Raw genomic sequence first — 19,080 nt, 5'->3', positions numbered from 1 at the left:
GATACTCAAATTGCAAACAAACATGAAAAGATGGTCAACATTACAAATCAGCAGAGAAATGCAGATCAGAACTACAGTAGATACCACCTCATACCACATTAGGATGGCTAGTGTAAAAAACAAAACTGAAAATAATAAGTATTGGCTAGGGTATGGAGAAATATGTACCCGTATGCACTGTTTAGTGCATATGTGGAATGCATATATGGGGATGTTTAGTGAAGATGTAGAATGCTGTAGGCTCTATGGAAAGCAGTATGGTGGTTCTTTAAGAATCAAGATTAGAATTACCCTATGATTGAGCTTTCTTACTTTTGTGTACATATGCAGAAGAATTAAAAGCAGGATCTGAAAGAGATATTTTCATATTCAAGTTTATTGTAGCATCATTCACAATAGTTAAGAGGTTGAAGCAACCTAATTGTCCATGGACACATGAATAGATACAATGTAGTATATATGTACAGTGGAATACTATTTAGTTTTAAAAAGAAGGAAATTCTGATGCATGCTACCACGTAGTCAAGCTTGAGACATGATACTAAGTGAAATAAGAAAAAGTATGCAAATAAAAAGATTACACTTATATGAGTTACAAAAAAGTCACACTTACAGAATCAGAAGGTAGAATATGGTGGTTGCCAGGGAATGGGGAGTGGTAGAAATGAGATGTTAAATATATACTGAACTTCAGTTTTACATGATGTAAAAGTTCTAGAGATTTGTTATATAACAATATGCATATAGTTAATACTACTTACTGTACTGTACACTTAAAAATGTTTAAGATGGTACATTTTATGTACTGTGTTAATAACCACAATGAAAGAAATCCAAAAAGGGGGCACCTGGGTGGCTCAGTTGGTTGAGTGTCTGACTCTTGTTTTGGGCACAGGTCATGATCTTAGGGTTGTGGGATTGAGCCCAGTGTCAGGCTCTGCATGGAGCACAGAAACTGCTTGGGATTCCCCTTCTCTCTCTCCCTTTGTCCCTCTCTCCCACTCACGCTCTTCCTCTCTCTCTCTTACAAAAAAAATCCAAAAAAGACGAAGTACAGTGAAAATAATGATAAAATATGTGCCATAGGACACTACGTTTTATACTTTTTAAATGTAAGTTTAAAAAAAATTTTTTTTTTGACGTTTATTTATTTTTGAGAAGAAAGAGAGCATGAGCGGGGGAGGAGAGAGAAAGAGGGAGACACAGAATCTGAAACAGGCTCCTGGCTCTGAGCTGTCAGCACAGAACCCGACACAGGGCTCGAACTCACGGACTGTGAGATCATGACCTGAGCCGAAGTCGGATGCTTAACCGACTGAGCCACCCGGGCGCCCCAAATGTAAGGTTTTAATACCGACTTGATTTTCATTGTATCTTTAAAATGAATACAGTCTACTAAAGAAGCAATGAAATAGGGCTCTTCTTACTTGATATTGTTAGGAAAATGATTAAAGATATATTCCTTAAATTTTTGTATCTGGTGATTTGTATCTAGATTTTCTTTTTGTGGAATACTGTTTTAACTGTTTTACTCTTTATTTTTAGGGTACATTTAAATTCAAAGCGGAAAGTGATCTGTTTCTTGCTGAGCACCACAAACTTCTTTTGTATGATGGCAAACTTTCTAGTGCCATTGCATTCACGTACAATCCACGTGCTACAGATGCCCAGCTCTGCCTTGAATCATCCCCTAAGGACAACCCTTCAATTTTTGTTCATTCACCGCATGCACTCATGCTCCAGGTACTAGCTATGACATTTTTTATTTTTTATTTTTTATATATAATCTTTTAAGAATATTTTTCATGGTAAATTTTAGTGAGGTATATTAGGTAGCTTCTATTAATAAATGTGATATAAGGTATTGTTCTTGTTATGCTTTTTTTATTGTTTGGGAAAGGAAATCATTGGAATCTTTACTGTGTTTTCTGTTTTACAAGGATGTGAAAGCAGTTTTAACACATTCCATTCAAAGTGCTATGCATTCAATTGGAGGAGTACAAGTGCTGTTTCCACTTTTTGCACAGTTGGATTATAGGCAATATTTATCTGATGAGGTTGACTTGACTATATGGTGAGTGCCATTATTTTGTTCTTGAAGTGGATGTGAGGATGACTTTTATTACTGTTGAGCTGCACAATATTTTTTCTGCCTTTTAAATTTGTTGGTAGGGTTAAAAGAATGTATGTAAAGAAATTTGTGAACTTTAAAGGTTACTACAAATTCCTGTCAGTAATAGTAGTATTAGGGGCATCTGGGTGGCTCATGATTGAGCATCCACCTCTTGGTTTTGGCTTAGGTCATGATATCAGGGTGGTGGTATCCAGCCCCATGTCGGGCTCTGTGCTGATCATGGAGCCTGCTTAAGATTCTTTCCCTCTGCCCCTTTGTGCCACTTGCAGTCTCTCTTTCTTTCAAAAAAAAAAAAAAAGGTAGTAGTAATCTAAATTCTTTATCAGTAGGAAATATGGAAGCTGTAAAAAATATAATAAACTTCTCTTAGAATAAATTTAGAAATAATGATTTAGCAAAAATGAATACATTTTTGTCTATCATTCTAATTTAAAAAGTTATTTTAGATTATTACATGGCAGTGATTCATTATGGGGATTTAGCTTTTCATTTTAATTATTGCATATAACTAAATTAAAACTGAAATTTTTAATGATGTCATTTATTATTTACATTTGGTCTTTTTGAAAATACTAGATTGTATGTTGGACACATTTGTCTCTTACAGTATAGAGTCTAAAAAAGGCAAAGATATAAGAGGACATAATATAAAACATTGGAGGGGTGTCTAAATGAATTTTTCATGGCTGTATATTCTAGTGAGACTAGTAATTATGTTTAATGTATTATTTGAGTAAATGAGTGTTTCATTATTCATTTTTAGAATTCCCTGATTTTGTGTAATTTGATATCAATTAATCAATGTATGTATTTCATGATGTAATAATTCTCTTGAGATGTTTAGGCAACAAAGTGACTTTTTTTTTTTTAAATGAATGAGATATCAAATCAAGTATTTATTGTCTACATTAAAATAATTAAAGTTATCCTTGACATATTGCTACTTCATTAATTTTTTTATGTGTCCTGGTCTGAAACTTCTGTAACAGAGCTCAGTTATTTTTTCTTGGTTCTCCCTTTCTTTTTTTAAAATTTTTATCTTTATTGAAAATGAAGACTTAACAAAAATTTTTTTAATGTTTATTATTTATTTTCGAGAGAGAGAGAGAGAGAGACACAGAACACAAGTGAGGGAGGGTTAGAGAGAAAGGAAGACACAGAATCTGTGAAGCAGGCTCCAGGCTCCAAGCTGTCAGCACAGAGCCCAATGCGGGGCTCAAACTCACAAACCATGAGATCATGACATGAGCCAAAGTCGGACGCTTAACGGACTGAGCGAAGGCACCCCAAAATTGCTGACAGTTTTAAAAGCACTTGTGTCGAGGGAGGAGGTTGGCTTCTAGTTTGTTTGTGGGGGTATCTCAGAGGCTTTGAGAAAAGGAGGTAACAGGTGATCTTCATTCCATTCCATTTTGTGTATTTCTAAAAGTGAGGATAGGAGCATGGCCCTAGCCCCTATTCAGTTTTAAAAGTCTTCTCAACTGACTACAGAATTACAATTTTCCTTTTGGGATAATGTACAAAATTGTTGAATTAGTGTTTGAGGACTTCGGTTTGTAAATTCCAAATTTACTTTTTTTAAAAAAAAATTTTTTTTTAATGTTTGTTTATTTTTGAGACAGAGAGAGACAGAGCATGAACGGGGGAGGGGCAGAGAGAGAGGGAGACACAGAATCTGAAGCAGGCTCCAGGCTCTGAGCCATCAGCCCAGAGCCCGATGCGGGGCTCGAACTCACGGACCGCGAGATCGTGACCTGAGCTGAAGTCGGACGCTTAACCGACTGAGCCACCCAGGCGCCCCCCAAATTTACTTTTTTATCTTCTTCATTAACCAGGCTAGTCTGGAGCCCTAACACATTCTAAGTATTTCTTTCCTAGTGTATTTGCTCCATGTGTCTTTTGCCTCTGGCCTCTAACTCTCTAAAATTGAATATACTTGCTAATCTAAGTTATATCTATTCTTTAAGGCCTTAATATACTTATGTTAGCCATTTTATTACTTGTTTTTAGACATTGCTAATTTTTGTTCAGTTTATATATGTTTCTCATGTTGTTTGTAAGTAATTGACTTATTAGTAGGTTGATGATAAAGTACGTGAAATAAATAATTAAGTCCTAATCCTGCATTCAAATTCCAGTCCCCAAATAATGTTGGAGACAATTTTATAACTTCATTTTCCTTGAAATAGAGGACTTTTTATTAAGATAGATGAAAGCCTGCATCTATTTAATCCCCCTCCCCACCTTGTCTTTTTAAAAGAGTAAGTTTTTCAGACTGTTGCCTGTTGTTTTTGTTCCAGTTCAACTTTGCTGGCTTTTATCATGGAGTTGTTGAAGAACTCAATTGCTATGCAGGAGCAGATGCTTGCCTGCAAGGGCTTCTTGGTAATAGGATATAGTCTTGAAAAGGTAAAGTATGAGATGCATTATATATTTTGTTCTTAATTTTGAGGGCATGGATTTGGTCTCCTAAGTGGTTGAGCAATTCTTTCTGCAAGTGTGTCTCCTTGTTACATAAAATTACCAAAATTAAAATAACCTTTTGTTGTTTTACCTTGCTTCCATTGCTTTTTTAGAGAAATGTGGCATCGAGTCTCATGGCATCTTTAACTTGTAGCAGTTTGTGGGCCAACTTTTTTCTGGTATTGAGAACCTTTAATGTACTTACTTTGCCTTGTATTGGTAGTGACCTTTGATCTATTTTTTTCTTTTCAGTCTTCCAAATCCCATGTCAACAGAGCAGTACTTGAACTTTGTCTTGCATTTTCAAAATATCTGAGTAATCTGCAGAATGGGATGCCCCTACTCAAACAATTGTGTGATCACATTCTTCTTAATCCAGCTATATGGATTCATACTCCAGCCAAGGTAATATATTGGTTTTGTTTTACTATCTTCACTAACTTTTTGTAGTTGAGAACAGTTACAATAATGAGGTTTTCTTTTATTCTTCTATATGTTGTCATATATGATTTTTGTAGATTGCAGTTTTTGACTAAGCTTTTTTTTTCTTTTTTAGATATATTTGCAAATAAGTGTTATCTTTTCTTTCTTTTGTAAAGCAGTGTCAGTATTTTTTTTTTTAAGTTTAAATTCCAACACATTTAAAATACGATGTTATATTAGTTTCAGGTATATTGTATAGTGATTGAATAATTCCATACATCACCCAGTGCTATCATAACAAATGCAGTCCTTAACCCCTACCACCTATTTCACACATCCCCTTACCCAGCTCCCTTTTGGTAACCATCAGTGTGTTCTCTATAGTTTAGAGTCTGTTTCTTGGTTTGTCTTTATGTTTTTTTCCCCCTTTTACTCACTTATTTTGTTTAAATTTCACGTATGAGTGAAATCATATGGTATTTGTCTTTCTCTGACTGACTTATTTTACTTAGCATTATACTCTGTAGCTCCATTCATGTCCTTGCAAATGGCAAGATTTCATTCCTTTTTATGGCTGAATAATATTTGATTATATATGTATGTACCACATCTTCTTTATTCATTCATCGGTAGACGCTTGGGCTGCTTACACATTTCGACTGTTGGAAGCAATGCTGCTATAAACATAGGGGTGCATATATTCCTTTACTTTTTAAAAAAATATTTATTTACTTAGTCTCTACACCCAATGTGGGACTAGAACTCATGATCCTGAGATGAAAAGTCACATGCTGCCCAGACTGAGCCAGCCAGGCGCCCCATGGGGTGCGTATATCCCTTTGAATTAGTGTTTTTGTATTTTTTGGAAAAATTCTCAGTAGGTTGATTACTGGATCATAGGGAAGTTCCATTTTTAATTTTTTGAGGGACCTCCATAGTGTTTTCCACAGCGGCTGCACCATTTTGCATTCCCACTAAGTGTGCAAGAGTATTTCTTTTTCTCTACATCCTTGCTGACAGTTGGTTCTTATTGTTGATTTTAGCCATTTTGACAGTTGTGAGGTGATAACTCATGTAGTTTTGATTTGCAATTCCCTGATGATGAGTGATGAGCATCTGTTCATGTGTCTGTTGGCCATCTGGATGTCTTCTTTGAAGAAATGTCTGTTCGTGTCTTTTGCCCAATTTTAATTGGGTTGTTTGTTTTTTTGGTGTGTTGAGTTGTGTAAGTTCTTTATATATTTTGGATACTAACCCTTTATTGGATAGGTCATTTGCAAACATCTTCTCTCATTCAGTAGGTTGCCTTTAGTTTTGTTGATCATTTCCTTTGCTATGCAGAAACTTTTTATTTTGATGTTGTCCCTATAGTGTAGTTTTGCTTTTATTTCCCTTGCCTCAGAAGACATAGGTAGAAAAATGTTGCTATGGCCAGTCTCGGAGAAATTACTGCCTGTGCTCTCTTCTAGGATTTTTAAGATTTCAGGTCTCACATCAAGTCTTTAATACATTCTGAGCTTATTTTTGTGAACGGTGTAAAAAAGTGGTCCAGTTTCATTCTTTTGCATGCTGCTGTCCAGTTTTCCAAGCACCATTTGTTGAAGAGACTTTTTCCCATTGCATATTCTTACCAAGCAGTGCCAGTATTTTTAAAAAACAGCTATAATCTTTATTTTCTGTTAAATACAAATTATATTTGACTTTCATTTGCTAAATATAAATCAAAGCTGGAAAGTTCCAATGTAAATATAATATTTCCTATCAATTGTATCTCTGTTCTGTTGCAAATATGCATACATATCAATGTGTATATATGTATGTATACATATTTGTGAGTTTAATTCTTCAGAAATAGCTGAAATGTCACCATTTTTGAAGGCTTCTAATGTATACTGGTCTCATTTAATCATTTTTATTCACATGAATTTAAATTATTATATACAATTATATTTGTGTACAATAATTTATTTAGCACTATAACAACAAACCAATTACTTCTAAATGAATATAAATGAATTTGTAATAAAGTATATAAATAAACCTTTGCTAAATCCTAATGTTGTATTAAATTGTCTTAAGAATATTGATAGTGGTAGTGTTAAGCAGAACTTGAAACAAATTTTTATTAAATTGCATAATTGTATATGCCCTATCTGAAGTTTTTGTTAGACATTGTATTATTTTAAACCTGTTAATTTCCTCTCTCCCCTTCTCCCTTTTGATCCACTTGGAATGTTTATCACTGTTTAGTTTGGAATAACAGGTACTTATTTTAGTTGTTGGAAAAAAAATCAGACTTTTTTGCTTTTCTAGAGTCATAGTATCTTATTTTCAGTTGGTCTTTTCAAATGTTAAAGAGAAAAACAGCTGCTGACTGTGATTGCCATTTGGAAATAATCAAAGGAGGCAGCTGGAGGCTGTACCTTTTAATCTCTGGGTTCAAATTTGACCTCTTTCTCTTCTGTGACCTTCAATCTTATTTCTTTTCAAGATTGTTTCAGGTTACTTTTTAAACCTTTTACCGGACACTTTTTTTGTCCACTAAGCAGCATATTTGTAAGGCTTTGGATCTCTTTTGATGTGGTCAAAAAGCCTCTTATTAGATACTTAGTAATAGAGGAATATTAAACAAAATTCATTATATCATTTTCTTAGGTTCCTGGTATTACTGCACTCTGTTTCTTACCTTTTCTTGGTTAATAATTTTCTTTAATTTCCTTTTTAGAAATTACAGTGGTTATGTTAATATTAAACTTTCCTTCTGTTTTAGTTGTTTGCTTTGTATATCCATAAGGGGTTAAATCTACCTTAATTTTATTATAAAGATAGTTCTAGCAAGGTTTGTTTTGTTTTCCAATGTTTGTTTGGTCTGAATGTTATACAATTAGAGGGAGGGTGGAAATTTTTAAGAAAAAGAATATGACATAATGCATACAAATGAGGTTTAGGGTTTTGCAGAGAACCTGTATGGATGAGTGAGCATAAAGTTTAAACTTCATTAGCTTCATGGTAATTTCACCTGTGGTTACCAAAGTTGAAGGCATATATGTATGAATCAACCTTTGCTTTTGAAAAGGGTGCTTAATGGAAGGTTACTTTATTTGTTGGGTAACTGTTTTATCACTATGGATACTGTGGTGAACAAGACAGCTCTAATTCAGTGAACAAGACAGCTCTAATTCTTGCCCTCATAGAATGTAATGGGAAAGACTGATATTAACACATATAATTTATATGGTTACTAAATTACATAATAAGTAAATGAGGAGTGTTTATTCATTGTTAGCATATGAATAATCTTGAGGTCCCCATTCTTATTCATGTCAATGTGTTATTAAAGCCTTTTTCTTTTACTACAGTATTATTCTCAATAAACTGACTTTCTTCAGTTTTTCCTATTTTTATGACTTTTTTTGCCAGAATTTTTATGTTTATAACTCTCATCAGATCATTTCTTGGCCCCCAAATGTGTAATAGCTTCCAGTTGTTTTCAGAATATAGTAGTCTCTTTTCTAGCATTAAGTCTTCATGTCAATACTCTTTTCTAAGCTTTCTAGCTTAAAAACTCAGTTATCCTCAGTGGGTAAAACATTATGCTAAAAACATTATGCCTGAGCCGTGGTTCTCAGTCCTGGCTGATGATAGAACCTGTTGGGAGAGGTTTTATTTTTTTGTTTTGTTTTTTTTTAAAAATCAAAATCAGAATTCCATCCTACATTGTGTTTTTTAATTAGTCTGGGATAGGGCCCAGGCATCAGCATTTAAAAAAATATTTTTCAGGTATGCTAATGCACAATCAGGTTTGAAGAGCATTGTTCTAGATCTTGGGAAGCCTGTTGTATGATCTACCATTTTCCCTGTTTGAAATATCGTCTTTGGTTCTGTCTACCTATCTTAGTACTAACTTTCAAAGCCTACCTTAATACCTGTTTTATTAGTTAGGCTTTTTTGCTTATCTTATAATAATTTCTCTGGCCTCCAAATTGATAGTTTCTAATACGTCTTTGCTACTTATTTTGTAATTAATTACACACTTCTGTTTCTTTCTTTCTTATTTTTTTAAGGTTTTATTTTTAAGTGATCTCTATACCCAGTGCAGAGCTTGAACTTATAACTCTGAGACGAAGTGTGCTCTACCTACTGAATCATTCAGACGCCCCTTTATAAATGTGTTAATTCCAGATGCTTTTTAAAATAATTTTCTTAAGTCATCTTTATATTTCAGTAGGTTAGTTTTTCACTTAAATTTATGTCTATTTTTCATTTTCTCAACTGGATTTCATCTACTGAGGGACAGTGTGTATGACATTATATTTCCATAATACATCATTATGCATAGTTGGATGTAAATATTTTCTAAATGGTTTAAATAGCATCGTCAAGAATTTGAACCATGTGACAAAGTATTTTTTTTTTCAATATGAAATTTATTGTCAAATTGGTTTCCATACAACACCCAGTGCTCATCCCAACAGGTGCCCTCCTCAATGCCCATCACCCACTTTCCCCTCCCTCCTACCCCCCCCCCCCCATCAACCCTCAGTTTATTCTCAGATTTTAAGAGTCTCTTTTGGTTTGCCTCCTTCCCTCTCTGTAACTTTTTTTTTCCTCCCCCCCCCCGCCCCCACCATGGTCTTCTGTTAAGTTTCTCAGGATCCACATAAGAGTGAAAACATATGGTATCTGTCTTTCTCTGTATGACTTATTTCACTTAGCATCCACATTGCTACAAAAGGCCATATTTCATTCTTTCTCATTGCCAAGTAGTATTCCATTGTATATATAAACCACAACTTCTTTATCCATTCATCAGCTGATGGACCTTTAGGCTCTTTCCATAATTTGGCTATTGTTGAAAGTGCTGCTATAAACATTGGGATACAAGTGCCCCTCTGCATCAGCACTCCTGTATCCGTTGGGTAAATTCCTAGGAGTGCTATTGCTGGGTCATAGGGTAGATCTATTTTTAATTTTTTGAGGAACCTCCACAGTGTTTTCCAGAGTGGTTGCACCAGTTTGCATTCCCACCAACAGTGCATGAGGGTTCCCGTTTCTTCACATCCTCTTCAGCATCTATAGTCTCTTGATTTGTTTATTTTAGCCACTCTGACCGGTGTTATCTCAGTTTGGTTTTGATTTGCATTTCCCTGATGAGAGTGACGTTGAGCATGTTTTCATGTGCCTGTTGGCCATCTGGATGTCTTCTTTAGAGAAGTGTCTATTCATGTCTTCTGCCCATTTCTTCACTGGATTATTTGTTTTTCGGGTGTGGAGTTTGGTGAGTTCTTTATAGATTTTGGATACTAGCCCTTTGTCCAATATGTCTTTTGAAAATATCTTTTCCCATTCTGTCAGTTGCGTTTTAGTTTTGTTGATTGTTTCCTTTGCAGTGCATAAGTTTTATCTTGATGAAGTCCCAGTAGTTCATTTTTGCTTTTAATTCCCTCGCCTTTGGAGATGTGTCAAGTAAGAAATTGCTGCAGCTGATGGCTTATATTCAGGTCCTTCATCCATTTTGAGTTTTTTTTTTTTTGGTGAATGGTGTAAGAAAATGTTGTGACAAAGTGTTAAATAGCCTCACTGACAAGTAAACTGGGCCTGTCCATTTGAATGATATTAGCTGCATGAAAATAATATTATTTTTCTGCGAGTCATTGGAATATACCATATGTATAGTATTGTACGCTATAATCATTAGGCTTCAATTTGAGGTGGTTCAGACTCTGCCACTCTTTATCCTGTGTTTCTTTATATGTTAAGAGCTTAGGAGTGCCTGGGTGGCTCAGTCGGTTGAGCATCTGACTCTTGATTTCAGCTCAGGTCATGATCCCAGGCTGCTTAAGATTCTCTTTCCCTCTTTACCCTCTCCCCCACTTGGACACTCTCTCTTTTAAAATAATAATAAGAGCTTATATTTTGAAGTTAGTAAGTTTTTATGTTTTTATTGAGATGATTTATTTGGAAATAAGACTAGTGGAACCCTTTTTATTATTTAAAAATTTTTTTGTTTTATTTTTTCTATTAGAGAGGGGGGAGGGGCAGAGAGATGGAGACAGAATCTGAAGCATGCTCCAGGCTCTGAGCTGTCTGCACAGAGCCTGAAGTGGGGCTCGAATTCATGAGCAGTGGAATCATGACCTGAGCTGAAGTTGGATGCTTAACCGACTGAGCCACCCAGGTGCCCCTTTAGAATCCTTTTTTTTTTTTTAAATGTTTATTTATCTTTGAGAGAGAGAGAGAGAGAGAGAGAGAGAAAGAGCGTGAGCAGAGGAGGGGCAGAGAGAGGGGGACAGAATCTGAAGCAGGCTCCAGGCTCTGCGCTGGCAGCACAGAACCCAATGCGGGACTCGAACTCACAGACTGTGAGATGACCTGAGCCAAAGTTGGATGCTTAACTGTGCCACCCAGGTTCCCCTTTAGAATCCTTTTCTAATTAGAGGATAAAACTGATAAACATGTTGAGAAATTATAATCTTAAGATTATATTCGTAGCAATGAGCTGTTATAACAGAATTCTATTTTTCTAATAAATATTTCTTAAGGTAGGCTTTACATTTTCTATCCCTTTTGACTTCTGCCTTTCCCCCTTTCAGGTTATTCCTACTTTTTATTTCTTCTTTGAGTTATTCTAGCTTCTAATTTTCTGCAAAACCAAGAAAATTTCCAGTTTTTTAAAACAACTGTGCATAGTATGAAGAGTAAACTTACTATACAAATAAGCTATATATGCTTATGAGTAAGTGCTAATTAATTAGGAGTTAGTTATTTTCATGGGATAGCTGTAAACATTTGATATATTTTGGGATGATTACTTTATAATGCTACTATTTAAAGAAGCATTTACTTGGTTTAGTTTTATAAGGAACGTGTGTGTTTACATGTGTATATATATGCATGCACCTGTGATTATTGTTACCTTTTAACATGGTAACTTGTTACCATCAAGATCAGCATCTTCATGGAAAAAGTATGGTCCACACAACTAGCCTGAACATATACTGGAAATGGGTAAAATGCTGGGCTGCTTCTTTGATGTAAACTCTTCATTTTGATTCTCTAGGTTCAGTTGACACTCTATACTTACCTGTCCACGGAATTCATTGGTACAGTCAACATATATAATGCCATTCGGAGAGTTGGAACAGTGCTTCTCATCATGCATACACTGAAGTACTACTACTGGGCAGTGAATCCTCAGGATCGAAGTGGTATCACCCCAAAAGGATTAGGTATATTATCTCAGCCTACATATTTTGTCATAGATTGTTTTTCTTTGTTTTAACCAATAATATATTATTCTTGAAGTTTTTCTGAATATCATCATGGCAAAATTATATTTTAATCTTACTAATAATTTTAATAGTTTGTACTGAATTGTGATTGACAGAGGTTAATAACTCGCTACTTAAAATAAAAACTAGCTACTTTTATAGAAGAATGCTACTGCTGCTGGTATAAGTTGCTTGCAGAGTGTATATTAAGGCACTGAAAATGTGAAGAAATTTTATATTAGCATATGGTGTTGATGCAGAAGCTAATTCTCATAATGAGAATAATTAAAAACCATGTTTTTTGGGAAATGGAGATTTCTTATGGAAGTAGGGGAGTATCTACTTCTAATAAATAATATAATGAACTTATAAAATTTCAGTAATTATTTCCCTGTATAATCAATCAGGAAATTACTGGAAAGATAATATTCATTCATCATGTCAGAAATTTATGGGAAGGATCAAAATAAAAATTTTGATAAATGGTGGATCTTTTGGTTGTACAACCTACTTTAAATTGGCTGTTGTTGTAAAAGGGTGTTGTTAATCACCTCATATACATTGGCATTTTTAGTAAAACATGGTGCAAGGATTCAGAATATGGCTCTTGAACCCAGTTTGTCTCTGTCCATTTCCCAGTTTTTCTTTGTTGGCTCTTTTCATGTATTCTCTCCCTTTAGCAGCCACTCCACCTTCACAACCTTAAAACTACAAGTCCAGCAGAAGAGTGTCTGCCTGTATTGAACATTTCCAGCAAAAGTCTTTTGCTGCTCATTGGCTCTGATTGTATCATGTGTCCAGTCTATGTGGCAGGTATTTTTCTGATTGCCTGTACATGGGCATGGAAGCCTGTCCCACCTCTGAAATACATGATCTGAGAGCAAGGATGGGTTCAGTACCTTGATAAAAATTGAGGGCTGCTGCTTGAAATCAGGAAATAGATGCTGGAGAGTCACTGTACTTAAATGCTTTGGCTGTTCAGTGATTTACAAACACAAGGTTTCATATTAGTATGAAGCTTTCTTTATCCATTTCAAAATAAATTCTGCTTATTCTTAGAGAATACACTATGTATAATTTAGAAAGATATGAGTGCACACAGAATTTATATGATCTCTTTAAGGTGGTAAGGTTGTAGCACATGTAGAGCTAGATCGTAATTTCCTGATGTAGCTGTATCATGTACATGTGCTGAATATTAGTTTTGTATTCTGGCATTTATTTTATAGACTGATTAGTGACCTTGGGGAAGTCTCATACTTCAAGTGAGAGAGCTGAACAGAGTTTGTAATTAATTCTGTTGTAACTCAGTAACTCTCTCCTATTCTTTGTCTAGGAATTGTCATGTGGAAAAAGTTTTAAGCAATTTTCTTCCTATTTTAATTGATCTGTTTGAGGTCATGGTGGTCCTGTGCTTTGGTGGTCTAAGAACTAGCTGTAGATAGTGATTAGTGGCGGGGGGTTGGGGGCGGAATTGCAGAAAATACGGGGCAAACAGGTACCTAACTTTAGGATCTTACAACAATGGGGTTTGGTTTCAAAAGCATTCTACTTGAGGATTATTTGTTTGAGACATGAAAATTGACTTTAATGTGAGCCATGTGTGACCAAGGACTTTTTCAAGAAGAGGAGGAGATGTCAGAGGTAGTCAACATAACATTCCCTTCTAAATGAACCAAACTGTGTTGAGGTGTACTTTAAAAATTTTTTGTATTAGCTTATACAATAGTAACAGTAGAAGTTTATTTCTTACTAAATTCACATATAAAGTTTAGATTTTCCTTTTCTTTTTTCTTTGTAAACTTCTGTTACTGTACTAACATTCTCAGAGTCTTTTAAAGCAAAATATAAGTGCATATTGTTATTGAGTATGAATTTTATTGCCTCATTTTCATGTTTTAGAATTCATTTAACCTTAATCAAAAATAAACTTCTTCATTATAGTTTCAGCATAACCCATTTTGTACATTTGAAACATTGTATATACAATTGTATGTGAGATTGAATGTCTTTCTAGAAGGCATAAAACTCTTTAAATTGAGGAATAATTGATGAACAGTATTGTATTAGTATCAACATAGTGATTTGATATTTATATACATTACAAAATGGTTACCACAATAGTCTAGTCACCATCTGTCAACATATAAAGTTGTTACAATATTATTAACTATATTTCTTAAACTGAATAGTAAATCTCTTTGAATTTATTTTATAATTGGAAAATTGTACCTCTTGATCTATTCATCTATTTTGTCTATCCTGCCATCTTCCTCCCCTCTGGTAATTGTCAGTTTGTTTTCTGTACATATGAGTGTTTTACTTTGTTCATTTGTTTTGTTTTTCAGATTATACGTATAAGTGAAATTATCAGTATGTCTTTCTCTGACTTCACTTAGCGTAATACTCTTTAGGCCTATCCCTACATGTCACAGTGACAAGTTTTCATTTTTATGGCTGGGTAATATTCCTGAGTGTGTCGTGTGTGTGTGTGTGTGTGTGTGTGTGTGTGTGTGTGTGTGTACTCGCCACATCTTTATCCTTGTATCTGTCTATGGACATTTAGGTTACTTCTGTGTCTTCACTATGGTAAATAATGGTGTGGTTAACATAGGGATGCATATGTTTTTAAATTCATAGTTTTTTTGGGTAAACACCTAGAAGTGGAATTGCTGGATTGTATGGCAATTCTAATTTTTATATTTTGAGGAATCTCCATACTGTATTCTATAGTGGCTACACCAGTTTATGTTGTCAACAGTGTGTTAAGGTTATTTTTCTTCACATTCTCACTAATATTTATTACTTCTTGTCTTTTTGATTTTAGTCATTCTGGCAGGTGTGAGGTGATGTCTCATTATGGTTTTGATTTGCATTTCCCAGGTGGTTAGTGATGTTGGGCATCTTTTCATGTGCCTGTTGGCTATCTGTATGTCCTCTTAGAGATTTTTCTTGTTCTTGAGGTAGGCCTGTTTTGACATAAACTTCCCTTTTGGATCTGCTTTTGCTGCATTTCATAGATATTGGAACATTATGTTTTCACTTTCATTTGTCTCAAGGTATTTTCGAATATCCTTTTTGATTTTTTTTTTTGGCCCATTGGTTTTTTATTTTTATTTACTTTTGACTTTTTTTTTTTTTTGAGAGACAGAGGGTGGGTGGGGAAGGGGCAAAGAGAGAGGGAGAGATACAGAATCTAAAGCAGGCTCCAGGCTCTGTGATGTTACCATAGAGCCTGACGGGTGGCTTGAACTCACAAACCGTGAGATCATGATCTGAGCCGAAGTCAGATGCTTAGCTGACTGAGCCACCCAGGCACCTCTCCCATTGGTTTTTTAGTAACATGTTTTTTGGTCTCTGCATGTATGTGTTTTTTTCTAGTTTTATTCTTGTAATTGATTTCTAGTTTCACATCATTTGGTTGGAAAGATGCTTGATCCAATTTCAGTCTTTTTTTTAATTTAATGTATTTTATTTTATTTGAACAATGTTTTTTAATGTTTATTTATTTTTGAGAGAGAGAGACAGAGCACGAGTTGGGGAAGGGCAGAGACAGAGAGGGAGACACAGAATCTGAAACAGGCTCCAGGCTCTGAGTTGTTAACACAGAGCCCGATATGGGGCTCGAACTTGGGAACGGTGAGATCATGACCTGAGCCGAAGTTGGACACTCAACCGACTGAGCCACCTAGGCGCCCCTATCTTATTTATTTTTTAAAATGTTTATTCACTTTTGAGAAAGAGAGAGACAGAATATGCCTGGGGGAGAGGCAGAGAGAGAGGGAGACACAGAATCTGAAGCAGGCTCCAGGTTCTGAACTTTCAGCACAGAGCCTGAAACGGGGCTTGAACTCACAAACTGCTAGATCATGACCTGAGCTGAAGTCGGAGGCTTAACCAACTGAATCACCCAGGTGCTCCTGCAATTTCAGTCTTCTTAAATTTATTTAAAGAGACTTGTTTTGTGGTCTGTCATGCTAATATTCTAGAGAATGTTTCATGTACTTGAGAAGATGTGTCTTGGGTTTTTTGGATGGAATGTTCTGTACATACCTGTTTAGTGTATATGGTCTAATGTGTCATTTAAGGCCAGTGTTTTCTTATTCATATTCTGTCTGGATGATATATCTATTGATGTAAGGGGAGTGTTAAAATCCCCTACTATTATTGTATTACTGTCAGGTTCTCCCTTTTTGTTTGGTAATGTTTGCTTTATGTATTTAGGTGCTGCAATGTTGGGCACATAAATATTTACAAGTATTATGCCTTCTTGTTGGATTAATCCCTTTATCATTTTGTAATGTGCTTTATCTCTTGTTACAGCTTTTTAAAAAGTCTCTACTGTGTGATATAAGTATTGCCAGTCCAGCTTTTTTTTCATATCTGTTTTCATGGTATATCTTTTCCCATCACTTCACTTTTAGTCTATGTGTATCTTTAGATCTGCAGTGAGTCTTTTGATGGCAGCATATAGAGGGTCTTGTTTTTTTTTTTTTTTTTTTTTTTAGTTTTTTTTTAATGTTTATTTATTTTTGAGACAGTTAGAGACAGAGTGTGAGCATGGGAGGGGCAGAGAGAGGGGGAGACACAGAAACCGAAGCAGGCTTCAGGCTCTGAGCTGTCAGTGGGGCTCAAACTCACAAACTGCGAGATCATGACCTGAGCTGAAGTCAGATCCTTAACTGACTGAGCCACCCAGGCCCCCCCACCTTTTTTTTTCTTACTCATTCAAATTCAGAGTTATTACTGATACATATTTATTGCTATTTTGTTAAATGACTTACTTTTTTTTTTTTTGTACTTCTCTGTTCCTTTCTTCCTTCTTGCTATTTTTCCTTGTGATTTGATGATTTTGTTTAGTGTTATTTTTGGATTCCTTTCTTTTTGTTTTTTGTGTTTCAAAGGTTTCTTTGTGGTTGCCATGAGCTTCAAATCTAAAAACCTAAGTATATAGAAGTTCATTTTAAGTTGTCATTCCTTAAGTTCAAATGCATTCTAAAAGTATTACATTTTTGCTCCCCTCATCTCCCAATATTTTATAGTTTGATACCATATTTTAAACTTCTTATTTAGTGTATTTCTTAACTGATTATTGTAGAATAGAGTTGATTTTACTACTTTGGTCTTTGAGTTTTATACTACCTTTCCAAGTGAGTGATCACCTACCTTTACTATATGTTTGCCTTTACCAGTGTGTTTTTTTCTTTCTGATATTTTCTTATTTCTAGTTATGGCCTTTTTAAATTCCTGCCTAAAAAAGTCCCTTTAATATTTCTTACAGAGCATGTTTAGTGGTAATGAACTTCTCTAGCTTTTGCTCGTCTGGGAAACTCTTTATCTTTTCAGTTCTAAATGATAGTATTGAGGCTTAACTCCCTTTAGGTGGCTCACTTTTATGTTTCTCAAATAAATGTACAGAAACTATTAGGAAAGACAATTTTATTCTTTCCTTTGAGGTCTTTGAAACACTAAGTGTGCATGTATATATTTTTTTTCCAAAGATGGACCACGACCTAATCAAAAAGAAATATTTTCTCTACGAGCATTCTTATTGATGTTCATTAAGCAGTTAGTGATGAAGGTAAGTTTATATTTACTTTTACTTTGGCATGTTCTGTATTTTAACTTTTAATTTCACGTAAGATACTGTCTATTTACTCTTTGTTGGATTCCTAGGATTACACATTGGAAAATACTCTGAAAGATACTTTTTTCTATGTTTTTCATTCTTTCTTGTGGACTTATGGATATATATTATTGCAGAATTGGAGATAATTGTAATATATGTTATGAATTTCTGTAGGGGTGCAAGTGGATTCATTCTTTTATTCAGCAAATATTTACTGAGTTTCTGTTTAGTACTAAGTATTATTCTTGGCAGTAGTGATACAGTAGTCAACAAAACTCTTCTAGGAGGTTTCATTTTTAGTGGGCCTCTTGTACCTGACATTCAGGTTTTGAGAAAAAATTTCCCTGTATAGATATACCAGGAAGATATATCAGCCTTTAGAAATGATTGCCTTTGTCCCATTTAATTCTGTTGTAAGTAAAATAATATTTATTATGTTTAAAGAAGGTGTTTTGGTTTTATAACAATACATAAATGAATTTTTTGTCAATATTTTATTCCCTGTTTCCTGTCATTTTATTATTTTTTAGAATTTAATATTATGTTACATGGACCAAGCTTTTAGTATATCTTTTAGACTCAGATACCTTATTTCCATTTATAAAAAAATTTATCCCTTGAATTTTGTTTTTAAAAAATTTTTCTAGTGTTTTTTTTTCTAATTCTCTTTTTTTATTAAACAATTTTTTTTAATGGTTATTTATTTTTGACAGAGAGAGACAGAATGCAAGTAGGGGAGGGTTAGAGAGAGGGAGACACAGAACTTAAAGCAGGCTTCGAGCTCTGAGCTGTTAGCACAGAGCCCAACGCGAGGCTCGAACCCATGAACTGTGAGATCATGACCTGAGCCAAAATCAGATGCTTAACCTACTGTTCCGCCCAGGCGCCCCCTGTAATTCTCTTTCTCATTGCAGCTTTGTTTTATTGTTAATAAATTGATAGGATAGGTTGAAAATTTAAATACTGAATTGATATTTAAAAGTATTGTGTTTTAAACCTCAGGGAAGGTACTACTCAGTTTTTAATACCTGATGTTTTAGCTGGTAATTTTAGAAGCTATTCATTTACTTTCCAAATTTAATAGAAAAAAGAAATGGAAAAGTTGTCTTCTGTATTTGATATAGTGGTAGCTGTTGATAGTACTCTTTAACATTAATTAT

General features: G+C 34.6%; 1 protein-coding gene across 1 annotated transcript in view; it reads left to right on the top strand.

The window, feature by feature from the left end:
* LRBA (LPS responsive beige-like anchor protein) overlaps positions 1-19,080 on the top strand; it is a 792,976-nt gene that overhangs the window by 132,031 nt on the left and 641,865 nt on the right. Inside the window, exons 10-15 of the mRNA XM_047092315.1 lie at positions 1,546-1,743; positions 1,941-2,074; positions 4,435-4,543; positions 4,850-5,002; positions 12,081-12,249; positions 17,793-17,872. Of these exons, the coding sequence (XP_046948271.1) occupies positions 1,546-1,743; positions 1,941-2,074; positions 4,435-4,543; positions 4,850-5,002; positions 12,081-12,249; positions 17,793-17,872 (843 nt within the window). The remainder of the gene's footprint in view (positions 1-1,545; positions 1,744-1,940; positions 2,075-4,434; positions 4,544-4,849; positions 5,003-12,080; positions 12,250-17,792; positions 17,873-19,080) is intronic.

The sequence above is a fragment of the Lynx rufus genome, unplaced genomic scaffold, assembly GCF_022079265.1.
Source record: "Lynx rufus isolate CCGP_SWC_20201006 ecotype Redwood Valley unplaced genomic scaffold, mLynRuf1.p SCAF_3, whole genome shotgun sequence".
In the NCBI taxonomy this organism is placed as follows: domain Eukaryota; kingdom Metazoa; phylum Chordata; class Mammalia; order Carnivora; family Felidae; genus Lynx; species Lynx rufus.
The sequence above is the reverse complement of the archived record's forward strand: the minus strand, read 5'-3'. Positions and strand labels throughout refer to the sequence as shown.